We start from the raw sequence: 23,465 nt of genomic DNA on the forward strand, positions 1-23,465 counted from the left end.
ACACATGGAAAGGTTCTCAGTTACTGGATTCATAAACCTCCTTCTGCAGAAATAAAAGCATCTCTAGTTGCTTACTCATGATACAAGCTTATACACGTCACGTATAGGTTGTTGCTCACTGCTCAGAGTTATGTGTCTGCTCTTGGACTGCTCACTTCCCAAGGTCATTATTTTGCTCTGAAGCTGTGCCAGCACTATTACAGTTTTCTGCAGCATAGTCTGGCTAGTAGTGTCATTTCGCTATTACTTTTGGTCACGTACAAGGCTGTATTGTGGCATTCCAGATCAGTAAAACTTGCCATCTTTACATATCATCCTTATGTACTGAAAAAATGGCTATTTTTTTTAGGTGTCTAAGCAGATGTTCAGGAATGAAAAGTCCGAAATGAAGTTTGGGATGGGATTTCCATCAGGCCTCCCTTCGAAGTCTCTTAGAATCACAGGATAATTTATAAAGGGACTTCTGGAGGCCATCTGGTCCAACCCCCTCTTCAGGGCAGTCTACCTTTGAAGTTGGCTCAGGTCACTGAGTTTTGAATACCTCCAAAGGTGGAGATTTCACAGCCCCTCTGGGCCCCTATTCCAGCATTTGACCACCCTCACGGGCAACAAGTTTTCCTTCTCTATGCAGTTGGTTTTCATTGCTGCAAGGGTGTGCCACTGGCTGGTGTAGCTTGTCTACCAGGACCTCAGGATCCTGTTCTGCAGACCCAGTCATTCAGCCCCCAGTACAAATGCAGGGGGCTGATTTTGTCCAGATTCGTGACTTTGTGTTGGCGTTTATTGCATTTCATAATGTTCCTGTTAGCCCGTTTTTCCTCTCTTGTGTCTGTGGGGAAGTGGCATGTGAGAGTGGGCTGGGTACAGATCTATCCATGCAGACAAGACCCTCCATGCTGACTAGAGCAGATGTTGAACTTTATCAGATGTTTTCATCTCTAGTTTGAACTGCATAGCAATATTCTTGAGATCCTTACTCTACAATGTATAAATATCTCAGGATCAAAGGGTGAAATATTTCTTCTTGTTTCTTTTTTCAAGGAATGCTCAAGGTACTGTAAAATAATCAGTATTTCAAGCATTTCTTCCAGTGCTGTTCTGCGTGGTCAGTCAATCACATGGACTCTCTCAAGCTCGTTCTAGGTTCACTGACTCATGCGGATTTCACTAAGCATCTTCATGCTTCCTAATTAGCTTAATAAATTAATCAGAAGTTGTGATACAGAGCAAAATCAAAGCTGAGCAGCAAGATTTTGAGCAATGGGATGAGACTGGATTTGCTTTTAACAAAACTCCTTGGTCCTTTAGTTGCCCATGAATGTAACTGAGCAATTAGCGTTTGTCACAACTCGTCTGAAGCTGTGTGCGTGTACAAGCTCCAGAGGCTCTGACTCCTGTTACCCACTGTTGCTGTTGGTGGGGAAGCTGAGGCAGAAAGCAAGTGCTGCCTGCCTGTGGCCACAGAGGAGCTGTGGGGCAGAGCACTGCCCCCAGTTCAGTCCTGGTGCTGCTTATTGCACGTCCCTCAGGTCATTTCTGCCACTGTCATCAGATGTGGCCGTGCTGCAGAGCCGCCTGCTTCCTCAGTCTCACTGCGTCAACACTTAACATGACTGATTAAAGAAAGATTAATGCCATAGATGTAGTGTGGTTAGAGACCGTGGCCAAAAAATCAGTGAAGTATTGAAATTATTTATATATTTTTTCATGTACGCTTGCTCTCTCTCAGTTCAATTTGTGTTCTGCTCTCAAAGTCCTAGGAATAATATAGGCAGTCCAGGTTTCCTTACCTAGACATTTAGTTTGTTCAACTCCTTGTTGAATATGTGTTGTATGTCCTTAGCAGTGGAAAATACAGTTGAAACTTCACTTTCTCAGCTGAATGAAACAACAATATGGCAAATACCAGTGGCCTGATAAAGTCTTTGAATAAAGCTGTAGCCAATTTCTATTTAAAACACTCAGAGGAGTCATTACTTTACTCGCAGGCCTTTTATAAAGCAGGGCACATGCTATGTTGTGCTCTTTTATGACGTGTAAGAACTCTTTGCACTCCTCTGGCTTTTCCTTTAGCCTTTTCTGCCTTGATTACTTCCATACATGGAGGGTGTTTTGCAGTCACCTGCGCAGCGGTGTGAGAGGGCAGCCAGTCCGGGAATGCATCCTCATGCCACCTCTGTCAACAGTGCCGATGCACATTCCGCTGTTTGGTGATTTCTGGCAAATTACTGGATCTGGGTCAAAATTAGCTTACAAAGACCCAAGAAATGTAATTTTCAGCTCTGGTCTGCTGTGTCAAGTGACTGCATGAGCGTTAGAGCCAATGCAGAGGAAGGAGACACTGGGAACAGAAGGCAGCCTTTTAGGGCAGCCCCATGAGATTACCTTAAGTTCATCTGACACCAGCGAAGTGCTGGGTTCATGAAAGTCATGAAACTTGATAGTCAAGAGGGAACAAAGTTTCGTGTCAGCCTGCACTTGCATAATTTATCTATTTTCAACAGATAAACTCTCTGCAACATGTAGTTTTAATAATGAGGGTAGAGCTGAACATCGGTGTTACCCACCAGAAAGTCTCATGACATTTGAAACTAAGACAACTTTCAATGGTCTTGATACTTTGTGTGATAAATAAAAAATCCCCTAAAAATCAGAGATCATTGCAGAGCCAGAAAAAATGTTTCTAGCCTTCTTTTTCTTTATAGAAAGTGCAAAATATCGGATAGATGTCCATAACTAATTCCTTATCAGCTCACTTTGCATAAGAGATCAGTAGTCAGTGCAGACTTTGGCCACTGGTCTCACGATCGGGACTCTTGCTCAGATCAGGGTGCTGTGGCCGCTGAAATGGGGAGACTGTATTGTATTCTTGGTGAGGACCACACTTCAGTGGAGAGGGCAGGTAACTGGTTTTGTGGCTGAAAGTCATGCACAGCTTCCCATGGTGGTGCAGCCCCTCAGCTCCTTCCCCAACCCCAGTTCCATAAATCTCTCCCATTGCTTGTAGATGTGTCCAGGACTCCACTGTTAGAAGGACTGTCCTTTTCAAAATGTAGAATTTTATCACCTAATTCAAGTTTATCTTAGGCAGTGCAGAAGCAGAGGAGAGGGCTGTAATTTGGTGATTCTGACCAAAGCTGAAATGTTTGATAGCATTTTTTGTTTGTTTGTTATTGAATTTTACCTGCTTCTACAAATCTGAACACTCTTACCATTTCCTAATGTGTGTGAATGGTGATCCTCGGGAATTCGCATCTGAATAAGCCCGTGCAAACGAGCTGCTCTGGTCTGCGATAGAAAGCTTCTTGAAGGAGTTATGTCTTTTGACTTGAAAACAAATATACAAATATCTGAGCACTGGGAAATAAATTACAATATTTTTATTTGCTGGTGTGACAGTTTTTTCTGCCACAGTCGTCCTTGAATGTCATCGTATTTGAAGGATGTAATTGGAGTAATGTATGAAAGGAGAACAGCAATGGTAATAGTACTTAGGTCTTTCATCTTTGTATTAAGTCACTTTTTTTTTTTTCTTTTAATGCTGTTCATTGAGTGTTAAAAAGAGCTGGAAGTGTTACAAGGAATGCAAAGAAATAAAACCTGGCCGAGTGAGAGACTTTCAGTACAATATGAAAGTCGATCCCTTAAAATCACAAATCATCTTTCTCTTAATTCACTGTAGAATAAGGTCTCCTCAAGATAAGACTCAGCAGTGCTGTGGAGTTGGTATTTAAAGTATGTCCATCTGCATCTAAACGAGTAGCTCCAAGACAATCAGATTATGCAGTAGTTACTTTGGTGAGAATATCGCCTAAGCGGAATGGAAACTTCATTTTGAGTCTAATATTAGACCCTGCTTTGGAAAATTCCTTTTAAATGATCACAAGCTGGGAATAGCAAAAGAATTTAACTTTCGACAGACAGCATTCACCAAGAATTTGTTTTTAACTGCTTATGTTGGGTCCCTGGGAAAGCAGATGTGAAAAACTTACCAAAGTGAATTGACTTGACCTGATGCAATGTTTATATCAGTAGTTGATAAGTTTTCCTCCCTCGTCTAATTTGTTCAGGATATTTTCATTCTTTAAGCATGAGTAAGTCTGGGTTGGAATAGTTTGAATGCTTGGTAGTCTAATAATCTGAATCTTAAAACATGCAGACATTATTGCCTATAAAGGGGTCTAAGTGAAGTTGAACTATTTTGGTTATCTTCCATGGATGGGGATAAGTATTGTTTTTGAGACTGGTGAAGAAGAACATGAGACAAGGTTGCTTACCTCCTCATAGTTCAGAAAGCATATTGATATCTGCTGTGTTCATGCTTCAAAATGCCACTTGTATTGGATGAGCCCTTTGAATGCATCTTACTTTTTATGCATCTTTACAAAGGACCGGCTTTCAATGGCAGGTAGGGAAACTGGCAACCAGGGTTGTCAAAGCAGATTCGAAGTGTCATGATATTATTATTCCTGCAGCAAAACAGACTTTAGGAGTTATGGAATACATTGTGAATGATGCACAGGACAGGGATTTTTAAAGCCTCTGTTATCTCTCATTGTGGCTTTTCTCTCTGTTGATCAAACACTGTCACTTTGATTATTTTAATTAATTAATTCCTAAATAAGCCTCTCCTTCTGTATGGAGCATATCTAAATAAATTATTTTTGAGAGAGGGAGGGGAAAAAGAGAAACTCATGGATTGGGCTGACCTCGCCAGCTCTACCCTGTCCACATGCTTCTGTGGTTTGGCCATTGCTGCTGTTGTTTCCAAGCTTGAGGAGAGCATCCACGGGAGCTCGTTGCAAAGGAGGGCTCCAGCCTGGCCGTCCTCTGCCAGTGCGTGGGACAAGAACTGGAACAACAAGATAATATAATGAATTCAAGGCCAGGGTGACAGTTTCACTGGGAAAGACATTAGAAAGAGAACAGTGATCTCTTGAGCTGTCCTCCTTTGGTGGATTTATGTGACCCAGGAATGCATTTCTTGGACAGAAATCAGATTATGATTTTAAGCATCTGCCTCTTTTTTCATTAAACCTGGCACGAACCTTTTTGTCCTTTTACTTGTACCTGTGTGTCTATAATTCTGCTATAATTTCTGACCTTTCAGGAATTTCTAAAATGTCTAAATTGCTGATCTGTCTCCTTGCAGGCAAGTCTCACCTGGCTATAGTACAAAGAGTAAACAATGAAGGAGAAGGAGATCCTTTTTATGAAGTCCTGGGAATTGTCACTTTAGAAGATGTGATTGAAGAGATCATCAAGTCTGAAATTCTGGATGAAACAGATCTATACAGTGAGTAGAAATATTTGCGCTTTGTTTATAGACGAGAGGGTAGACTCCATTCAGCAGCACTTGTGTTGCTAGTGGCTGTGTTGAGGGATGTAAGTTGCTGATTTAAAATCTCAGTGGTCAAAAGACCTGCAGATCCCTCAGATGGTCAAAGTAATTTTTGTTTTCACAGCATAGGCACTTCACCCCTTTATGTTGTATTAATTCAGAAACAGGACAGCTTTCTTTATTTGACCCTTACCAACAAGAAGGTTTGCATGTGCAACAATCTGGTCTCTCCTGCTAACTGTTCACCACAGTGACCTGGTTAAACCTTTTTGTTACAGTGCTCACACCTTCCCCCAACCTCCCTCCGCCTCAAGGACCTGTACTCCATGCTCTACCGTACTTTAGCAAGAAGGCAGGCAAATGCCATGCCTCAAGAAGGGGAATGGAGTCTCTTTAGAGTCTCTCTCTGTCACTCATTCAGAAAGCCTGAGAATGGAAGGTCTTCTGCAGGGCTGAAATCCAGCATCTCTTAAATGACTCCTCTTTTTATCACTCAGCACAGCTCCTTCCTTCCTTGTGTTGACATATGTTGAGGGAGATGATGCTTCAGGTCAGCTGTTACCTGGGACTATAGAGATCTGGACTCTTTCCAGGTTTAGAGTCTGTCTCATCTTTGGTCAGTTACCTCAAGTGTCTTTGCTTCTCTCACCATCTGCACGGTCTGACCTGTGCATACTGGACTTCCTTTCTGTCATTATTCATCTGTCTTATCTGTACTTTGATCACTTGCTGGCAGATGCTGTTTTTTACTATGTGTTCACGTGTAGCACAATGACATCTCTAGATTCTATTGTGACAGAAATAATAGAAATAATAATTTTAAATTCCTTTAAAACTGTTCAGCTTTCCCTTGCTGTCTTTTTCTTCCTTCATGAAAACGATCTGAATGTTTCTACAACATCTTTTTCAGGCCAACATAAGAATCTTCTATCCTCTCTCCAAGCCAAATGAGCACTTTACACTGTGGGATAGACATACTTCTACTTTTCCGAATAGATTGTTATTGTCTGAACTACTTTCTGTAGCTGGTCAGTATTTTACCAGTATTTATGTCCCTAAAGGTTCATGTACATCACAGTTGTGTTTCACAGTATGATAAACAGTCTAATTACTATGCAAATCACAGAAGTCCAGTTAATATCGATTTCTTTTCATACCTTCACAAATGAATTGTGGGCTAATCAGTTACAACATAATGCTTTCACAGGGTGATTTCACACTTTCTTTTATACTGCAAAAAGATCCTGTCTTTGTCACATCAACTTTGAGATATTTCCATGTTTTTTTTTTGTTGGTGGCTCCTGCTATGCACCGTTAAGATGAACTTTCTTTATGAAGCACAGGAGTTCATTGCACCGTTTAGACTGAAGGAAAAGGTAACAGTAAGGGAGAGACCAGAAATACAGAGAAGCTGAGGGGATCACAACGATGCGATAGGTTTTGCATTTGAGCAGACTGATGTGCTTCCAGTTGGTGTAGTGATGGGAATATGCTTTGATTTTACTGAAGGTCCCTTATTATTCACTATATGTTAAGGCAGCTCATTTTTCATGTTGATATCAGTGCGTCAGTGCTTGTAACCCCATCTAGAGTTCTCTGATCCTGTCTATTATAAGACCGAGCTTGCCCAGCTCAGACCAAGACAACTTGAAACCTTTGGCATGATTTGCTCTATGTTAGGTGGTAACTTAAAAGTAGACCTTATGAAAAATGTTGGCAGCATTGTTACGCCTATGTTCTGAAGTTTTAAAAATGTTTTGTTTTCTTTGGTGGAAGCTTGAAATTTGATGAACTGACTGACCCTGGCGTTGGAATTGTGCCTTTCTGCTGTTTCCATGGCAATGGATTTGAACTGTGTTAGGATAGAAGCAACTGTAAATTTACAGTTTTTGCTGAAATCTGCTCTCACTGCTGTAGCTCGGCAGCTGAATTTCTTGAGGGTTGCATGTCCAGTAAATGTACAGTATTTCTTCAGATGGCTCTAGTCTGCTGTGTCTTATGGCTTGCAGAGGTGTGCAAGGAGAAGAAATGTGAGCAAGAAAATATACTTAATATGTCTGACCTATCAACAACTGGATAGACTGAGTACTTCTGGGCATGAGACTTTGTATTGGAGAGACTGATGGGGTGGAGAGAAGAGGTTTGTGTTGTGATACAGGATACATCTTAGCCAGTGTCACAATGAAGAGCTGTCGGTGCGTTTGGCTCTTAGCATTGGAAAGTTAGAATCATGGAACTGTTGAGGTTGGAAAAGACCTTGAAGATCATGAAGTCCAACCATTACCCTAGCACTGGCAAGTCCACCACTAAGCCATGCCCCTGAGCACCACATCTACACGTCTTTTAAACACCTCCAGGAATGGTGACTCAATCACTTCCCTGGGCAGCCTCTTCCAGTGCCCAACACTTTCAGTGAAGAAATTTTTCCTAATATCCAATCTAAACCTCTCCTGGTGCAACTTGAGGCCATTTATTTTTCTCCTATGGCTTTTTACCCAAGAGAAGAGACTGACAACCACCTCTCCACAACCTCCTTTCAGGTAGCTGTAGAGAGTGATAAGGTCTGCCCTCAGCCTTCTCTTCTCCAGGCTGAACAGCCCCAGTTCCCTCAGCTGCTCGTCATAAGAGTTGTGCTTTAGGCCCCTGACCAGTTTCATTGCCCTTCTTTGGACATGCTTGGAGCATTTTTTCATGGTTGATGCACTACAGAAATCTCTCCTGCACCCCCATGGTGGGAGAGCATTTCTCAACCTTTTGAGAGGCCCAAGAGAGAAAGCTGTGTGTTCTGAGTTGGCTTCAGGCTGCAGAGTCTGCCTGAGGAACACGGAGTTCACCGCTTTGACCTGGGTTTGACTGGTGACCTGTCTTATTTAGCTCTTTCTAATTGAAGATGAGTGTAATCATCCCTTTGATGCAACTGGAATGCTGCTGTTTTGCACGCATACCAATTCAGAGCGAGTTAGCCCCACGTAAAATCTGGGATTCTTCTACAAATGAAATACCTTAACACACCCTTGTGCACGTCCTGCATGTTGTGGATAAATATCCTGGTTCTAACACCAACTTACATTGTATTTTTACGTCCTCACCCGTGTGCTGTTCAGCAGTCGATGCAGGGCCATTCAGTGCTGGGCACATGAGTTGCTGCAGAGCTGCACTGGTGCAACTGCAGTAGGTTTCACCTAATAATTTTTCTTTTTAGCCTTGGCAAGTAAGTTCCCTAAGGGGAAGACCACATCATACCCTAGCATTCCTATTTCCAAACAGCTGTCAAAATATGTATGTTAAATATATGTGCTAATAAACTCTGTATCACTTCTCTCATTTAAGCCATGGAGCTATGGGAATAAAAATTGTTTGCCATAATGAGTATTTCTGCTGTCATCAGTGAAAGGACAGCAACCTAGAACAGGTCATGCAACACTGATTTGTCTGCCAAGACCTACGGATATTGGCATGGTGTGCGTCAGGCTCCTGTGCCAGGAGGGCAGTGCTTTGTGTAGCAAGAATCTAATCTTTAGATACACCAGGGTGGTTGCCACCCTTTAAAACGTGCTGCTTTTAACTTGTTGACCATTTGGATTGTGGACTTGCTAACCTTCTGTTGTCTCACACCGGTAGGCTACAGGAGCTGCATCTTTACATGAAGCTATTTTAGGCTGGTTTAGAGCTTCAGGTTTAGTCCTGCTGACTTTCTGTCAGTTGCCAAAACGTGTGATACACAGGGCAACCTTGTTTTCCCAGCTAGAGACAAAAAGAACTGGCAAAACTAGCTTAGCTGATTCTTAAACCTTTCTTTTAAAATGGAGAAAACTCACAGGCTTAAAAAGACCTGTGCAGTGTGTGGGTCATAGACTGTCAGCCTGGGTGTGTGCATCACTTGGGGGAAGAGAGAGAAGGGAAGGGGTGTGGAGTATGTGATGAGTGAGACTCTGGCATCCACCTCTGACTGCCTTGAGCTGGACATCCCGGTACCGAGTATGGGTACAGGGTCAGTGAGTCTGGTCCTCTGGGAACTGTACTTTCTTTTTGCTGGAGTATCTGATGGATGCGCATCTCAAGCCGTTGCTTGTCTCTCTGCTTGTACAGTTCTTGTGTGCCAGACAGAACCGTACTTCCATTTGATGAAATATTTTTGTCCTGATTCTCTTGTGGAGCTCACTGCAGATGTCTACTCCATCATGCAGACAAAAGGACAAAAAGGAACACAGGAAGAGAACACAACGCTGCCCAGAAGGTTGTGTACATGCATTTGCAGTGCCCTTCAGCTGTCTCTAGTTCAAGCTGGCTCCTTCAAGGAAATTCATGCAATCACTTTTGGTGTTCTGGAATTTCAGGAATATTACAAGAGGGATCACAACCTTACTTATATTTGGACCCGTCCTCTTCTTGAGTTCTCTCCCTCAGCCCAGGAGCTCATGGTCAGCCTTGCTACCTTCGATTTGAAGGAAAAGTCTTTATATTCCCAGAACCTACTGAAGACAGTTGCAATATTTGTTGATATCTCACCAAAAGTTATACTGAGGGTATCCCTCATGCATCACATTGTTTATGTTGCAGTACCAAACACCGTCACAGCACTTTGTGAGCAGACATCACCTCAGTGAGCCAAGGTAACTTCGGTGCCCAGGTCTCCATCTCACTTACTGTAGAAAGGACAGACAGGAAATAGCTGGTCCAGATTCAGTTACTTCTGTCACCATCCAGTCCTTGGTTCCTGTGTCTTATAAGAAGCTCAGAAGTTGTTTTGATAGTGAAGAACATTTAAGACCATCCCTTACAAATATAAGCCAAGATAATGGCCTTAAGCCATATGGCTCTGCTCTCACTGTATAAAATTTTTCTTGTGGGAAGGTTTCTGGACAAGCTGTTAAGGAGGAATTGAAATCACCCATCATTTGATTAAGAGCCTGGGTCTCTTACCTTGATGACTGATGCAGGCAGAAAGATTTAAGGCATCCTCCCATGGTGTGACCATGGCCCTATTTTCAGGTCCCAGAAGTGCAGTGTGAAGCCTGTGGTGGTGCAGCTCATTCATAGGAGAAATCCTGAGATGCTTTACTGCCCTGCTGAAGTGACATTTTCTTGTCCTAGGCCCAAAACTCATACTTGTGGTGATTTTTGTCTCTCTGAAGAGAGCAACGATGGAGCTCCTTGTGATAAAGCATCTCAGCAACAGCATTGTAAAAAATAGCATTCTCTGAGGTTTTCAGTGAAAGCACTGGTTTTATTGTTCTTGCTGCCTAGAAGAGGTAGGACCTACTGAGATCTTCTGGCAGACTTTTCTCCTGTTCACCTGCTAGTGCTTTGGTATCCATCTTTCTTTTAACTGCAAGTACAAATAAGGTCTGTCTCAGAGTATATTCCTAAAGCAGTGATTGGTTTTAGTCTGTAACTGCTCCCTTCAGTGATTTCTATTTGTGCAGTCCCTGATGTAGCTGAGGTCTCAGGTGAAGTACTACTAGGGTAAGAGGCTTCTGGTTTCAAAGAACTAAAAAGGCATGGGTCGTCATTGTTCTTCTCCATGTTCTTGGAAACAAATATCTCTATTTTTCTGATTGGCACTGCTCCCAGAATGAGCTTTAGATATCTAGAGTAGGTACTGTACTATCAGTACAATGTTGCTGCTCTGTCTGTGATGGTCCTATAGTGGAGGCTTGTCCATGGGAAGCTGAGAATCTAAATGTATTAATAACTAAAAGGCTAGGTGACTTGGGAAAATAGATCTAGAAATCTGTTACCAGTATTGTGCATTTCCAAGCTGCCAGCTCAGCTGCTCTGAGCCTTACGTAGTCTGTCACATATATTAGGACACCTACAGGACTCCAGTTCTCAGTGGCTTTTTTGCTATGATACATCGCTTAAATAATCTGTGCATACATAACCCAAGATCTGGCAACCACTTACCTGGAGTATACATGATGTTTCACAGCCTTAATTTCATGTCTTCGTACTCTTTTGTGTGTTTGCCTGATTTCTCTGCAGTGAGTGAATGCACCAGAACTGTCTGTGGGCCCCCAAAGTCCAGTCATTTTAAACAAATGACTAGGGGTGTGACAGTCTAGTAGCTCTTGTGTTTTCATTATCTTTCCCCACTAAGGACCTTGAACCTGAGCCATCGCTCAGGTCTCAGGGACTCACAGTAATTGCCTCAAGACTTGGGTTTTCTGCAATATACAGTGGAGCTCAGAGCTGCCTGACAGTGTTCTACTGCTTGTAGCCGGTGCTACCTTATACACTGTGCCAGGAGAAGAGCAAGACCTTGCCATCTGAGTGGAGGCCTCTTCTCCCTGGAACTGATGCATACCATACCCCAACATGCCTAAACCCTCTGCTTGCCTGGTTTTCTAGACATTCGGGCAGATCAGCTCAGGAGGGGGATGATGACAGCTGAGTCGTTTGTGCCTCTACAACTCCATCTTTCATGTTGTCTTTCACAAATAGGGATTCCCCACCACAGAGCCTGGTTTAAGACACACGTGAACCAAGTGGCAAGTATTTAGCTGAATAAAGGACAGGAGTCCAGAATCACTAGCAGGTGAATTCCCATATTGTAACTTGTGAAGCTACTCTGTACTTCATTCTTGCTTCAGTGCCTATAAATTGACAAGGACAAAAGAAATTGCGTTCTCTACACAATAAGAATTACCTGGACTAAAGGTGTGTAGGTTTTGCCAAAGCTGTGAAGGGTCGGTGGAGCCATGGTTCAGCATAAGAAATAAGCCATTGTGTATTTAGTCTATGCACTTGATGGGAATTTTATAAGGAATGTATATGAAAAAGTAGCTGTCACAGAGATTGTTGTAGAGCAACACCTTTTGATTGTTAGTAGCACTGAGCAGGACTCCTCTCCCCTGCCTAGAAACACACGTGCATCTTCTGTGTAATATGCAGAGCTGCTCTGCGATTAGACATTTGCAAATGGAGACTTTTCCCCCATTGAAGTGACAGAGAAGGGACAGAGACTGTGGGCTCCTGGCTCTGCAGGACAGGCGGGTCGTGGTGGGATGAGCCCTCAGCACAGTTCCCTGGTTGTTTCTGGTTTGTGCTGGATGCCAACGAGCAGGGTCTTGCATGCACTGCAGGGGGCTCTGTCTGCACCCTGTGCTCTGGGTGTCCATCCCGACTGACTCCATCCAGCGTGGTTTGTGTTGGACCTCTGTTGTGTTTCTAACAGAAATCGCTTCCTTCCTTTCTTCTCCCACCCTCCCCTCCCCAGCTGATAACAAGACGAAAAAGAAAGTAGCTCATCGGGACAGGAAGCAGGACTTCTCTGCCTTCAAGCAGACAGACAGCGAGATGAAGGTTAAAATATCACCGCAGCTCCTCCTGGCAATGCATCGGTTCCTGGCAACAGGCAAGTGCGGGTTATCTTGTTTTGCAATCGTGCCAGAGCCTCGAAGGCAGTTTGTCAGCAAAGGCCGGTGAGGTGGGTGGGACAGTGCAGGCGGGAAGGGAGGCTGGATTGTGGGGTGACAAATAATGCCACTGTTGTGTTTTTCTTTTTAAATTCTCTCCTCTCCTGTGTTCAGTGTCGGCATGAACCCTCTGAGACATTTACCAGGGGTGGACCAGTAACTTTAAATTGGTCTGAAAGGTAAGGATGAATGCCAAGTGCCGCACTGCATGTCTAGAGTCCGTCAGATTAACGACTAGCAAGTACACCCCGTTAGGAAGAGCTCAGGGAACAAACCAAAGAGGACTCAATACCATTGGCCAGCTGACTGTAATTGCACTCTGGCGCCTTCTCCAGAAAGAGATGCTGGATGTTTTGCAGGAAGGTCTCAACCTGTTCCATGAGACTTTTTGACTCCAAGTGAAAAACTCTCCTGACACATTTAATACAGACTGCGCAGGCAGTTGAACTGTGCTTTTTAAAATGGATTTCTGGCTGGCCTGTGTGACCTCCGTTGATGACTTCAGGTTTCAGAGGACAGTTGTCTCCATCCCAGAACAGCTTGATGTTTTAGCCCTTGGGTGGGCAGTCTGGCAGAGGCCAGGGCCTTGAATGGTTTCTTGCAGCTGACACTCCACTTCATCGTAAAGTTGGTCCCTTCACTTCAGAGATGAGACCTGTTAACAGGAGAGCTTGTGGAAAACATACCTTCCTATTGCTCATGCTGTCTCTCTTTGACATATAAAGACTCACACACAGGCGTTTGAGACGGGCGTCTTTCACTGCCATGTTCTACATGTATTCATGGGTTGAAAATGATAAAGTTGTTTTGTCTCAAGTTTGCCAGCTCAAGTTGGAAATTAGCACTTCCCTTCCTCTAAGATGCAGTAACTGCCTGCCTAGATGCTCCTAGTCTGCCTTCCTGCTTTATTTTGCCTCTGTGACTTAAAAGAAACATGTACGTGACCGGTTATCACATCTCAGCTGAATGGCAGTAATTCCTTAGAAGGCTTGGACTCCTACAGCTCATGTCCTTGGTGAAAGGAAGCAGTTCAACAGGAAGATGCGGATTTAACAGCAAGCAAGGCGTTGTTCGTGTAGTGATACAAGACTTGATGGAATTCCCTAAACATCTGCTCAACAGACGTAGTCTTACAGTGCTACTTCTCTACTTGTTTTGTGGATGGAAGGACTATGTAGCATAAATCCAGGTCTGGCTGTGAAGCCGCTGCTAAATGAGATGAAAGCTACAGTTTTGGTTTCTCTGTTCTAAATTGAGAATAGTATCTTTAGCAGATGAAAGGTCACGGGTCATTAACAGTCCTGTTCTGAAATGAGGCGTTAGGAGAACTTATCAATTTGCATGTGTAAATCTCAACATTCCTGGCCTAACTCTCCCACACAAGGACAAGCTTTTCCACTTCAAACACTCCTGTTGGGAACACTGAAGAGCAAGTGGGTAGGGGATGTGTTCTCTGTCAGGCGTTAATCCCACACGGTTTGAACTGACCTGCACTGTCTCTCACTTTGAGTAACTCCTCCCATATGAACCGTGGCAGCCCCAGTTGTGTCACTGATTTATGTAGAGCATCTATCTAGAACAACTTTCTAGGCCTTGAACTGTGTTTTGTTTTGGTTTTTTAAGTGCAATAAATGCAGTAACCCTTTGAGGAAGGAAGAAAAAAATTCAAAGGTTCTCTGTGCCCCAATTGTAAAACTTCACCATTTACAACTCTCCAATGAGCCTGTGCAAAGAACTGTGACTCTGAACTCCTCTCAAGTGGGCAAGGCTGCCTTTCTTTTTCTTTTCCCTTTCAGATGAAGACATGGTTTTTGGTTGTTCTGAAAGATACTTCAGTAATGAAAGTTGGGGGGTTCCTGTTTTGTTTGTGTTTTTTTCCCCCCCTTACAAATCTAACAATCTCAAAAGACAGGAAGCCTGCAATACCATAACGGATCTCTCTGCATCTGTGTGTCTTTTATAGGCAAATGCTTATTAACGAGTATTGCTAACTTCTTGCCAGGCATATGAAGTGTAATGCCAAGTTGTGTCTTGTGTTATAGAAGTAGAAGCCTTTGGTCCATCCCAGATGTCAGAGAAGATCCTTCTCAGGCTGCTAAAACATCCCAACGTCATCCAGGAGCTGAAGTACGATGAGAAGAACAAGAAAGCCCCAGAACACTACCTCTACCAGCGAAACAAGCCCGTCGACTACTTTGTTCTCATTTTACAGGTCAGACATGTGATTATGTAGATATGTGCAAAATCACGCATCTCCTGACAAATCCATCTCTATACCTCTTCTAGTTGTTGAAGTTTGTCTTCTTTCAAACATGGGAATGGAGCTATGGTTCCTGGGAACTGCTCCTGCCTCTTCTATGACCTTGCCAACCTCAAAGAGCTCACTCAACTGCTTTCAGCCTCAGTTAAACCACCTGTGAAGGGTAGACAGCAATTCCCACTTCCAGTCATCTGTTGAAAGTTACTGATGCTTTAGGTGTCACTAGGATAGGGAAAGCAAAGGAATCCCTGCATACAGCTGGCATTGCTTGGAAAACAGCGGTGCAAAAAATGCCATGGCATAGGAGCTTGGCCAGAATGCTATCCTAATGCATTTTTTTCCCCTTTGCAAAAGGAAGCATGGGGAGTTCGACAGTTTAGAGAAACGACATTTTTCCATGCAGTTTTGAGGTCTGTACCTTTGGTGTTGAAAAGTGCAGGTTTCGGTGGGGACACAGCACTACCTGCTGAACGGCTGCCACCTCCTGCCACAGGCCCTGCGGTTCATGGGTGCCCTGCCATCCAAGCACTCACCCTACCCCTAGGTTGCTGCATTTGGGTGGTTTTTAGGTTGGCCCCATAGATGGTGTGGAAGGACTGTTTTCTACTTGTTCTGTACAGGATTGCTTCCAGTGCTGCTGTCTCCCAGGTCTTGTCACTTGACAGGAACGCTTGAGTGGCTACGTAAAGCTTTACACAGAAACTTCGCTTCTATCTAGCACCGTTTGAGCAGGAGCAGCCCTTTGAGATTTTACTGGAAACGTGCTCGTGTTTCTATCCTGGATAACTATAATCAGTTTTGGTTATAAAAACACAAACATCATAGCTAAAGTAGAAACACAGGGCTTGAAATCTTCCTTAACGTGACCTTAAAAAGAAAGGAGGGGGGTGGGAAAGGGTTTTAAACAATGTCACTGATAAACAATGAAGAAAGCACTGGAATATGGTATTGTGGATTCATAATACTTCTCTTTTAAAAAGGGATTAATTTTTTAAAGTGTTTGAGGAGCCACTGGTAGCTCTTTGCTCTTTCTTATTTGCTGAATTGTTGCAATCTGAAATATTCCAGAGGCAAGATAACGTTCCTGAATGAGGTAATGCTGCAAAGATGTAAATGGAGGACATGTACGATACAAAAGAACAATCAGTTCTTTCTGAGCTATTCTTCAATCAATAAATATTTAGCAACAACAATATGCTGGCTCCATAATGCATTTGGAAAAGTGAGTCTTGCAGTGCATACTATAAAAATGGTAAAAAGGTTCATTCTCCAAGGATCAAGAGAGTATAAACATTCTGCTTTTGTTACTTAAATGGTCTTGGACTTATTCTTGGTCTCTTGATGTAAGAGAATACTTTCACAGTAAAAGCATGCCAGAACACAAGTAAATACCTATTCTGTGCATGAAATTTACCACTTTAATCTCTGTAGAGTTACTGTTTTGGCTGGAATGTCACCCGTTTGCATCAGCTTTTCTCTTAGCTAATGGGAAGTTATTCTGTAGTAGTCTGAGGTTTGTTTTTATCATTGTGGTTTTTTTTAAAGTTCCTGTTAGAACATTAAACAGTAGAAAACCAGAAACGATACGTGCATGCTTTTAAACAGGGCAGAGCACATCTAGTAGCATGCATGGGGAATTCTTACCAGCTTTTCAGCTGCTGTGACTGTGCCAAGCGTGCCTGGTCTTCATGTGGCCACCGCTGGGAAGCCAGGAGGGGCTGCGGGTGCTGCTAGAGCAATAGGCTTGGCACTGAAATTCAACTCCTGCTAGTTACCAGTTTGTAGCTTTTCAGATACTAACTCTAGGCTCACTGTGTGTGAAGATCAAAGCCCACTTGTGTATGTATTTTGGAGACCTAGTCTTGGCTGGTGAATAACTACCGGCAGTAAGTAGGTTGAAAGCTGTGTTTATAGCCAGTCTTTGTCTGGGTGATGAAATTGTACCTCTTGAAAGGCTTATAATGAACAAATAAGCTACTTATTTGTGTTGTGGAGTGAAATTGGTTTTAAAAGGGATTATATGAAGTTGTTGCTTGTGATAGCGGGAAAGTGGCTTTGTGAGCTAGGCGCTCCCTTCCTGTTAGGTAGATTTTTGTGGTTTTTCTCATCTGGGACAGTTAGGCAAAGTGGCTTGGTATCAGGTCTCATGTAGGCTGAGTTCATTTTCATGTCTTTCTGCCTCAGTACGGTACTGTAAAGTTAAAGGCATGATTATTTATTCTAAATGGTGCTTAATGAAATCAACACACAGGAACTCATTTTGACCCAATTTGGTCCAGTTGATATTCAGTTTACCTAGTACACATGGGATAGGCAGTCTCTCTGCCCTTTCCAGCCTAGCCAGAGGGAAAGCATTGCATGGAATTACGTTGTTTGCCTGAAGTCCAAACATTTGTGTTGTTCAGCCATAAAGCTGCATGAGATTTCTGTCTGCAGTGGTGTACTGTAGCTTTCAGTGCAACACCAGTAGGGATGGATGGATGTGAAAAACAGGCCCCATTAAGAAGCCAATTATTTTTGGCTACTCATATACCAAAGTAACTGGCATGTTGATATGGTGGGTTCTGCTCCAGAGTCCCTTGTAGGATGTGATATTAAACATTTGGTTCATCCCACATCAGAAACCAGTATGCTTGTGTGATAGTGTGGTTTTGTGCAGCTGGGGAAACCCTGAGGGTCCTTCTCGGTAAGACCCTGCGAAAGAGAAAGATCTTAAGTTAAGGGTACTGACGTATGTAAGAAAGTGCTAGAAACCAAGAAAACCAAAAGCTCCAAGACTGGTCCTTCAGGAATAAGGGCTTTGTTTCTGTAGGAATCTCATAGTTGAAAGCAGCCAGCCTCCTCATGTCTTGTCTCCGTTCTCCTTTTCCTGTGGTTGTGTTAGAAGGGACTTTGTGTGAATGTGAGCTGTGGCCCAAAATGTCGAGGCATCTGAAGACCCCAGGTGACTGCTGCATATAAACTTGATGTGATACCAGAGGAGTATTTTTTCACTCTGCGTTGAGGGAAAACAGCTTGGCAATACCCGAAGCAGGGCAGTAGTACCACCACAGAACACCATTGTGATCCTGTTCCTCTACAGGGACTTGGCTGGCCACAGGGCACCAAAGGCCATGATAGATCAGGAAACAGGAGAGTGTTGCCCTCCAGGGTCTGTCCCTGTTTAAGCACCGTTACAAACTGCAGGGACCATGACACTGCATAGGAACGTCAGGCAAAACCAGCTTTCAGGGCTCAAGTCTGATCTTGTGCCTCAAGACCTACGGTCCCTTTTAATTGCAGCTCTCTCTCCTTTTCCTTAACAGGGGAAAGTGGAAGTGGAGGCTGGGAAAGAGGGGATGAAGTTTGAAGCTGGTGCTTTTTCCTACTATGGGGTGATGGCCCTCACAGCATCACCAGGTATGTCCTCTTACCTTCTGCTTCTGGAATGCGCTCCTGCACAAGCCTGGGAGTGTGGCAGGAGGTGGCTGCACAGGGTGTCCCCCCTGCTGTGTCCATGGGGCTGAAGTAACCGATAGCTCTTTGCCAGCGAAGCTGCCTGGCTGGCACAGTGTCCTGGCAGGGACTGGGCTGGTGGCAGCGCTGGCTCCGAGACCCGGTGGCTGGCAGCGGTTTGCCGGCTCCTGGAGGATGCGAGCGTTGGCCTTAGTGAGTGATATGTTTGCTGGAGGACAGCTGTGTGGTTTTGCTCAGGGTAGCATAACAGGATTGAATTAACGGGAATAAATAATTAGTGGCAGAGTGACATCTAGTGGTGCACATACAAACGCCTGACTAGTTTGGGAATGGTTCACTTTACCACTCTTGTTTCTAAAGCCGTCTTGAGGAAAAGGAGAGCAGCGGTGCAAGAAAAGAGATTGCTCCCGTCAGCTTGTGTGGAAACATAACTGAGAAAATCAGAAGTGGGGAGAGCTGGGGCCTGAGGACGAGGTGTGAGCCCATTCCCACCACGCTGTGAGCCAGTTTCCGGAGCACAAGCAGCACAAACCACAACCACACAGGTGCAGGCTGGGGGATTGTTTTGTAATCTGCCAAGAGCAGGCTCCAGTGCTGTGTTTCAGCATTCGGTGATGTATTTTGGTGCCAGCAGTGTCACCGCTAAGATTTCAACTGGGAATCCACAGCCCTGCTGGGGAGAGCTGGGGCACTGGTGCTGGCGTTGGCCGACTGCTGACACAAAGCTGCTTGCTCAGCAGCACGGAGGGACATTTCTCATACTGAAACGGGGTCCTCCTGTTGCAGCAGGATTTGTGTTCCACTTGAGAGGCAGCTGGTTTTAGTTGCACACTTGTGAGCACTCCCTTTACATGTGTGTACCAATGCCTATGTACATTAGTGAACGGCATTGGAATGAAAATTATTTTGTAAGTTTTGAGTATAGCCTCATTAAATTCTACAGACAGCAGCAGTTCTCTTGGACACGTGAGCTCCCTGCTAAAGGCAAGACTAATTCTTCCTTAATTAGGTGCACTTAAATTTGATCAGTCTAGTTTAAAACTTCTGAGTCTTGACAGATTTGGAAGTGTTCAGAGCACTGGGTGGATTTTATCTGAGCGGTAGCAGCATTGTTCACGACGAATCCTGACAGGTGTGTCTGCAACCGCATCATACCCTCAGCTTCACAGCTCAGCTTTTGCAGTATGGGCCAGGCACGGAGCTGGGTTAGGCATGGTCACTTCTCTCCTACCAGACCTGTGCTTGGAAATCATCACGCTTGTGGCATCTCTGTTTTGCCAGCATTATTCGGTTTGAATGTTTTCATGTGTTTTTTTATTTGTGTTGCCAACCGTCCCCACAAACATGACAGTTGCCTCAAGTCCTGTGAGGTTGAATGTTCTCCCCATCGCATGCCCTGAAACCCATCTTGGATTTTGTCATGCCAAACTTAAGGATATGCACCATTTAAAATTAATCTGGGTCAACCTTGTATTCGTTTACCTTCAGCTGGTTGGCTTTTTACAAGTAGCAAACCCCTTATTTTGCTGGTGTTCCCTTCAGGTTTTAGAGAATTTGTTTTATGATGTCTTGCAGCATCCTGATATTTCTGTTAGGATATGCTCATGAAACAAATTCCTGTTGCTTTGTGTAACCAGGAAAGCTTGGTGAGAGTGTAAGTTGTTGCAGAACAAGAGAAAACTGCTCTTTGCTGTCTTCTCATTAGACTTCGTGTGCCTGCCCTCCCCACCTGGAATGTGAAGTCAGTAACAAGAGAGTAAAGCATTAAACAAACAAACCAAAACAACAACAAACAAACAAAATTCCCCAAACCAAAACAAAAACCTAAACCGAACAATGGCAACAAAGAGAAAGCTTTTTTCTGTAACTACAGCTGGGGAGGGATTTGCAGTAAGGATGAGCAGTACAGTACCCATCCTGACAGGGATGAGATTGGAAAATCACAACCTCGCTTGGCATTTTACTGAAAACTTGAAGAACTCTGAAGTATCATTTGGTTTTATTTCTGTTTTTGTTTGACTCCCATAAGGAACAGAGCCCACGAAAGCGCTCTGGCTTGATCTAGCTCTTTGCTTTCCAGGCTGGCGTAGGCACCCGTGCTCCTTTTGAACTATTTTAAAACTGAGCGCACCTAGATGGGCAGTTCTGTGTTGGATGATCATTCAAATGAGCATGTGAAAATTGTTCACTTCACTGTAATTCCTTAGGCTTGTTTTTTGGTTTATTCCTAAAATTGTTTAATTGTCTTTTTTTTTTTTTTTTCTTTTGTTTTAACCCTTTACTTTTCCACAGTTGATTTGCACTTTTGGTTTTAGTTCTTCAGTGTGTGAACTGGCTCCTTCCCCTGTCGAGTGTGGATAGCTGCCGCCCTTCTGGTTGTGATCTCATCCTTTTTCTCTCCCTCTTCTAGTTCCCTTGTCCCTGTCTCGTACCTTTGTTGTCAGCAGAACAGAGTTGTTAGCAGCAGGTTCTCCAGGTAAATCCGCATGTTTCTATTTTCACCATTCTTGTGACTGCCCTGATGCCATAAAAAGTCAGCTGCAGTCTGTATTTATCTGACCCCTTTGCTCGTTAGGAGAAGTCCAGCACAGAGTTATTCCTCACAGGTAGGTATCCCGAACTTTGGTTTATGGTAACTGGCAGCAACACGACAGAGTCATCAAAGCAGAAAGAACTAAAAACACGTTGAAGAAAATGTATTTGATAATGTGTGCTTGTTCTTGTTTCTCATATGTACACTGGTGGAAAATTAGGAAGGGAGATTTTTTAAAAGCAGGTATTCTCCCCCAAACTGAGGCTTAAAAAATTCTGAAGAAAATGCATTTGGCAAAGAAGAATGCCTGCTGCTAAACTGCCATAAAAGGAAAACTTCTTTAAGGAAAGACTTCCTATATTCTCGTACGGTTAAATTCTATGGTTTGTACACAGTCTGACCATTTGAATTCCTCAAAAGTTTTGAGCTTTCTCTCAGTGATGTTAATGCCAGGGACCAGCACGGTGATTTACTGAGTGGACGGATTTGCAATGAAACGTGCAAGAAGGTTGTGGGACCTCCTGTGGGGTTCTCTGGTTCCCGTTTTGATTAAGACCTTTCCTTGCTGAATAATGAAGTTGACTGACACAGAATTCCCTTCAGAGAGCTGAGATCAAGGAGGGGACAAACTGGGCCAAAAAGAGCTCTGAGATGTGGCTGAGTGGTTGGAAACTGGGAAGGGTCAGGAGCTGAGCTGAGCTGTGCAGACAGGGCACGCACAGAGTAGTTGAGAAAAATGGAAACCCATCAAGGAAAGCTGTAGGAAGGGGAGAATCCCAAAATAGTTTGGGTCACAGTGAACATATTTCCTTCTTTTGAAATCTTCTCTTTCAGATGACATGTGCCTTTCCCTAGACCTAAAAGCAAACAAGATAATGATACGCATATTTAAGTGAAATGTCTCCTAAACATTAGTACATATCGTGCATTTCATAAACTTTCACCATCTGCTTCCTCTATTTTCCCTCTTCTTTTTTTTGCTTTTGACAATGAATTTCACCTTCAATCCTTAAATTGGTCTCATGCACATTCCAAACAAACTACAGGTTGTTGCCCTGCAGGGGAGTTTTTTTCCTTCCCTGTTAAAGTTTCCTACGGCTGAACTTCAAAGAAGGGGGAGAAATTTAATCTTTCTTTAATTAAAGTACCTGATGGCTTTCTTTTAAGCTCGGGAGCTTTGATAGTCTTTTTTACCTTGGTTCTTTTGTTTTGCCACATCGTCTTGTATTTTTTTCTTCCTTGCTACGAATAAGTATACCCTTTGCTCATGCAAGTTGTTTCCAATAGAAATGCCAAGCATATTTTCCTAGCTTTTTCCCCAACTGAAAAAGAAAAAAAAAAAGAAAAAAAGAATCAATAGTGAAAATAGTAATGGGAAGAATCTCCTTTGAAAGGAACTGATATGGTAAGCCTGGTCACTATGACAGTGTGGTACCAGTTTTGATGAAACCTGGACCTTCTACTGGGTCCTCCTAAAAAGGATCCTATAGTTTAGCCCCAAATTCATAATACAGTTGTATTGATGTCTGTCTTGTGGTTTGTGCTCTTCATCCTTTATGTAGGAAGATGAGGAGTATGGAAGAATCTGGGTAGAAAAGATCTGTCCAGATGTGGGCTGGCCTGCTGGCGGGGGCCGGACGCTGCCGCCAGCACAGACCTGCCTGGTGTTCCTCTGTCATCTGCCCTTTCTCTGTCTTTCCTTCTTCATTAGCTTCTCTTCTCCCTTCCTGACTTGTACGTGGGCCAGAAGTGATGTACTTTCCCTCAGATTTTTAATAATCATACTTCTTTGTTCTGCCCCTTTGTCTCACCTGTCCTTTAGATATAGATATATATAGATACATACATATATATATGATTTCACAGAATCACAGAATGTTTTGTCATGTTGCTCTCTGTCCTTCCTTGGTTTTCATTAGTAATGTACTGTAAGAGCCCTGATGAAAAGAAAGGGCAGATACAAGTCAGACTAGTGTAAAGCTGTTCCAGATGGAAGCCTTTATCCTGAGCAGCAGTGATGCTGTTCTTGTCACACACAGCCGTGTTTTGTGTATGCAGGTGGGACAGACAAATTCCCTCAGCCTTCACAGTGCCTTGTTCTCCAGTGGCGATTACAGCATCAAGCCCTCTGTGCAGATGGAGGTTTGACTGCTGGCAGTGGTTGTTGCAGCCCGCTGTGGCCTTCCAGATGGCAACTTGTTGTGGAGGAAACCCTTGCAGGGCTGCGAGCGCTTCCCTCTGAGCCTGTAGCCGATGTTGCCATAGGGACCTGCACTAATTCCATCGTGCAGAAATGGCAGAAAAATTGCTGAGTTGTCAGAACATGTATTTTTCGGTTCCCTTTTCTAAAATTGAAGGAAGGATGACATCAGAGGGATTTTAGGTGGGAAATAAAAACCAGGGCAATTCTGCCTTGTATCTAGAAGCATCTAAAATGTTTAGGAAAGGTTAGATGCA

At 43.5% G+C, this 23,465-nt stretch overlaps 1 protein-coding gene across 3 annotated transcripts in view; it reads left to right on the top strand.

The window, feature by feature from the left end:
- The window catches only part of CNNM2 (cyclin and CBS domain divalent metal cation transport mediator 2), a 119,446-nt gene that overhangs the window by 91,226 nt on the left and 4,755 nt on the right, over positions 1–23,465 (top strand). The window contains exons 2-6 of one of the 3 annotated variants that reach the window (XM_065843640.2): positions 5,153–5,296; positions 12,561–12,698; positions 14,802–14,971; positions 18,325–18,418; positions 20,886–20,951. In XM_065843640.2, the coding sequence (XP_065699712.1) occupies positions 5,153–5,296; positions 12,561–12,698; positions 14,802–14,971; positions 18,325–18,418; positions 20,886–20,951 (612 nt within the window). Of the gene's footprint in view, positions 1–5,152; positions 5,297–12,560; positions 12,699–12,873; positions 12,939–14,801; positions 14,972–18,324; positions 18,419–20,885; positions 20,952–23,465 lie in introns of those variants that run through there. The other 2 variants (XR_011740322.1, XM_065843642.2) reach the window with 2 other exon arrangements.

The sequence above is a fragment of the Patagioenas fasciata genome, chromosome 8 (assembly GCF_037038585.1).
Source record: "Patagioenas fasciata isolate bPatFas1 chromosome 8, bPatFas1.hap1, whole genome shotgun sequence".
Classification (NCBI taxonomy): Eukaryota; Metazoa; Chordata; class Aves; order Columbiformes; family Columbidae; genus Patagioenas; species Patagioenas fasciata.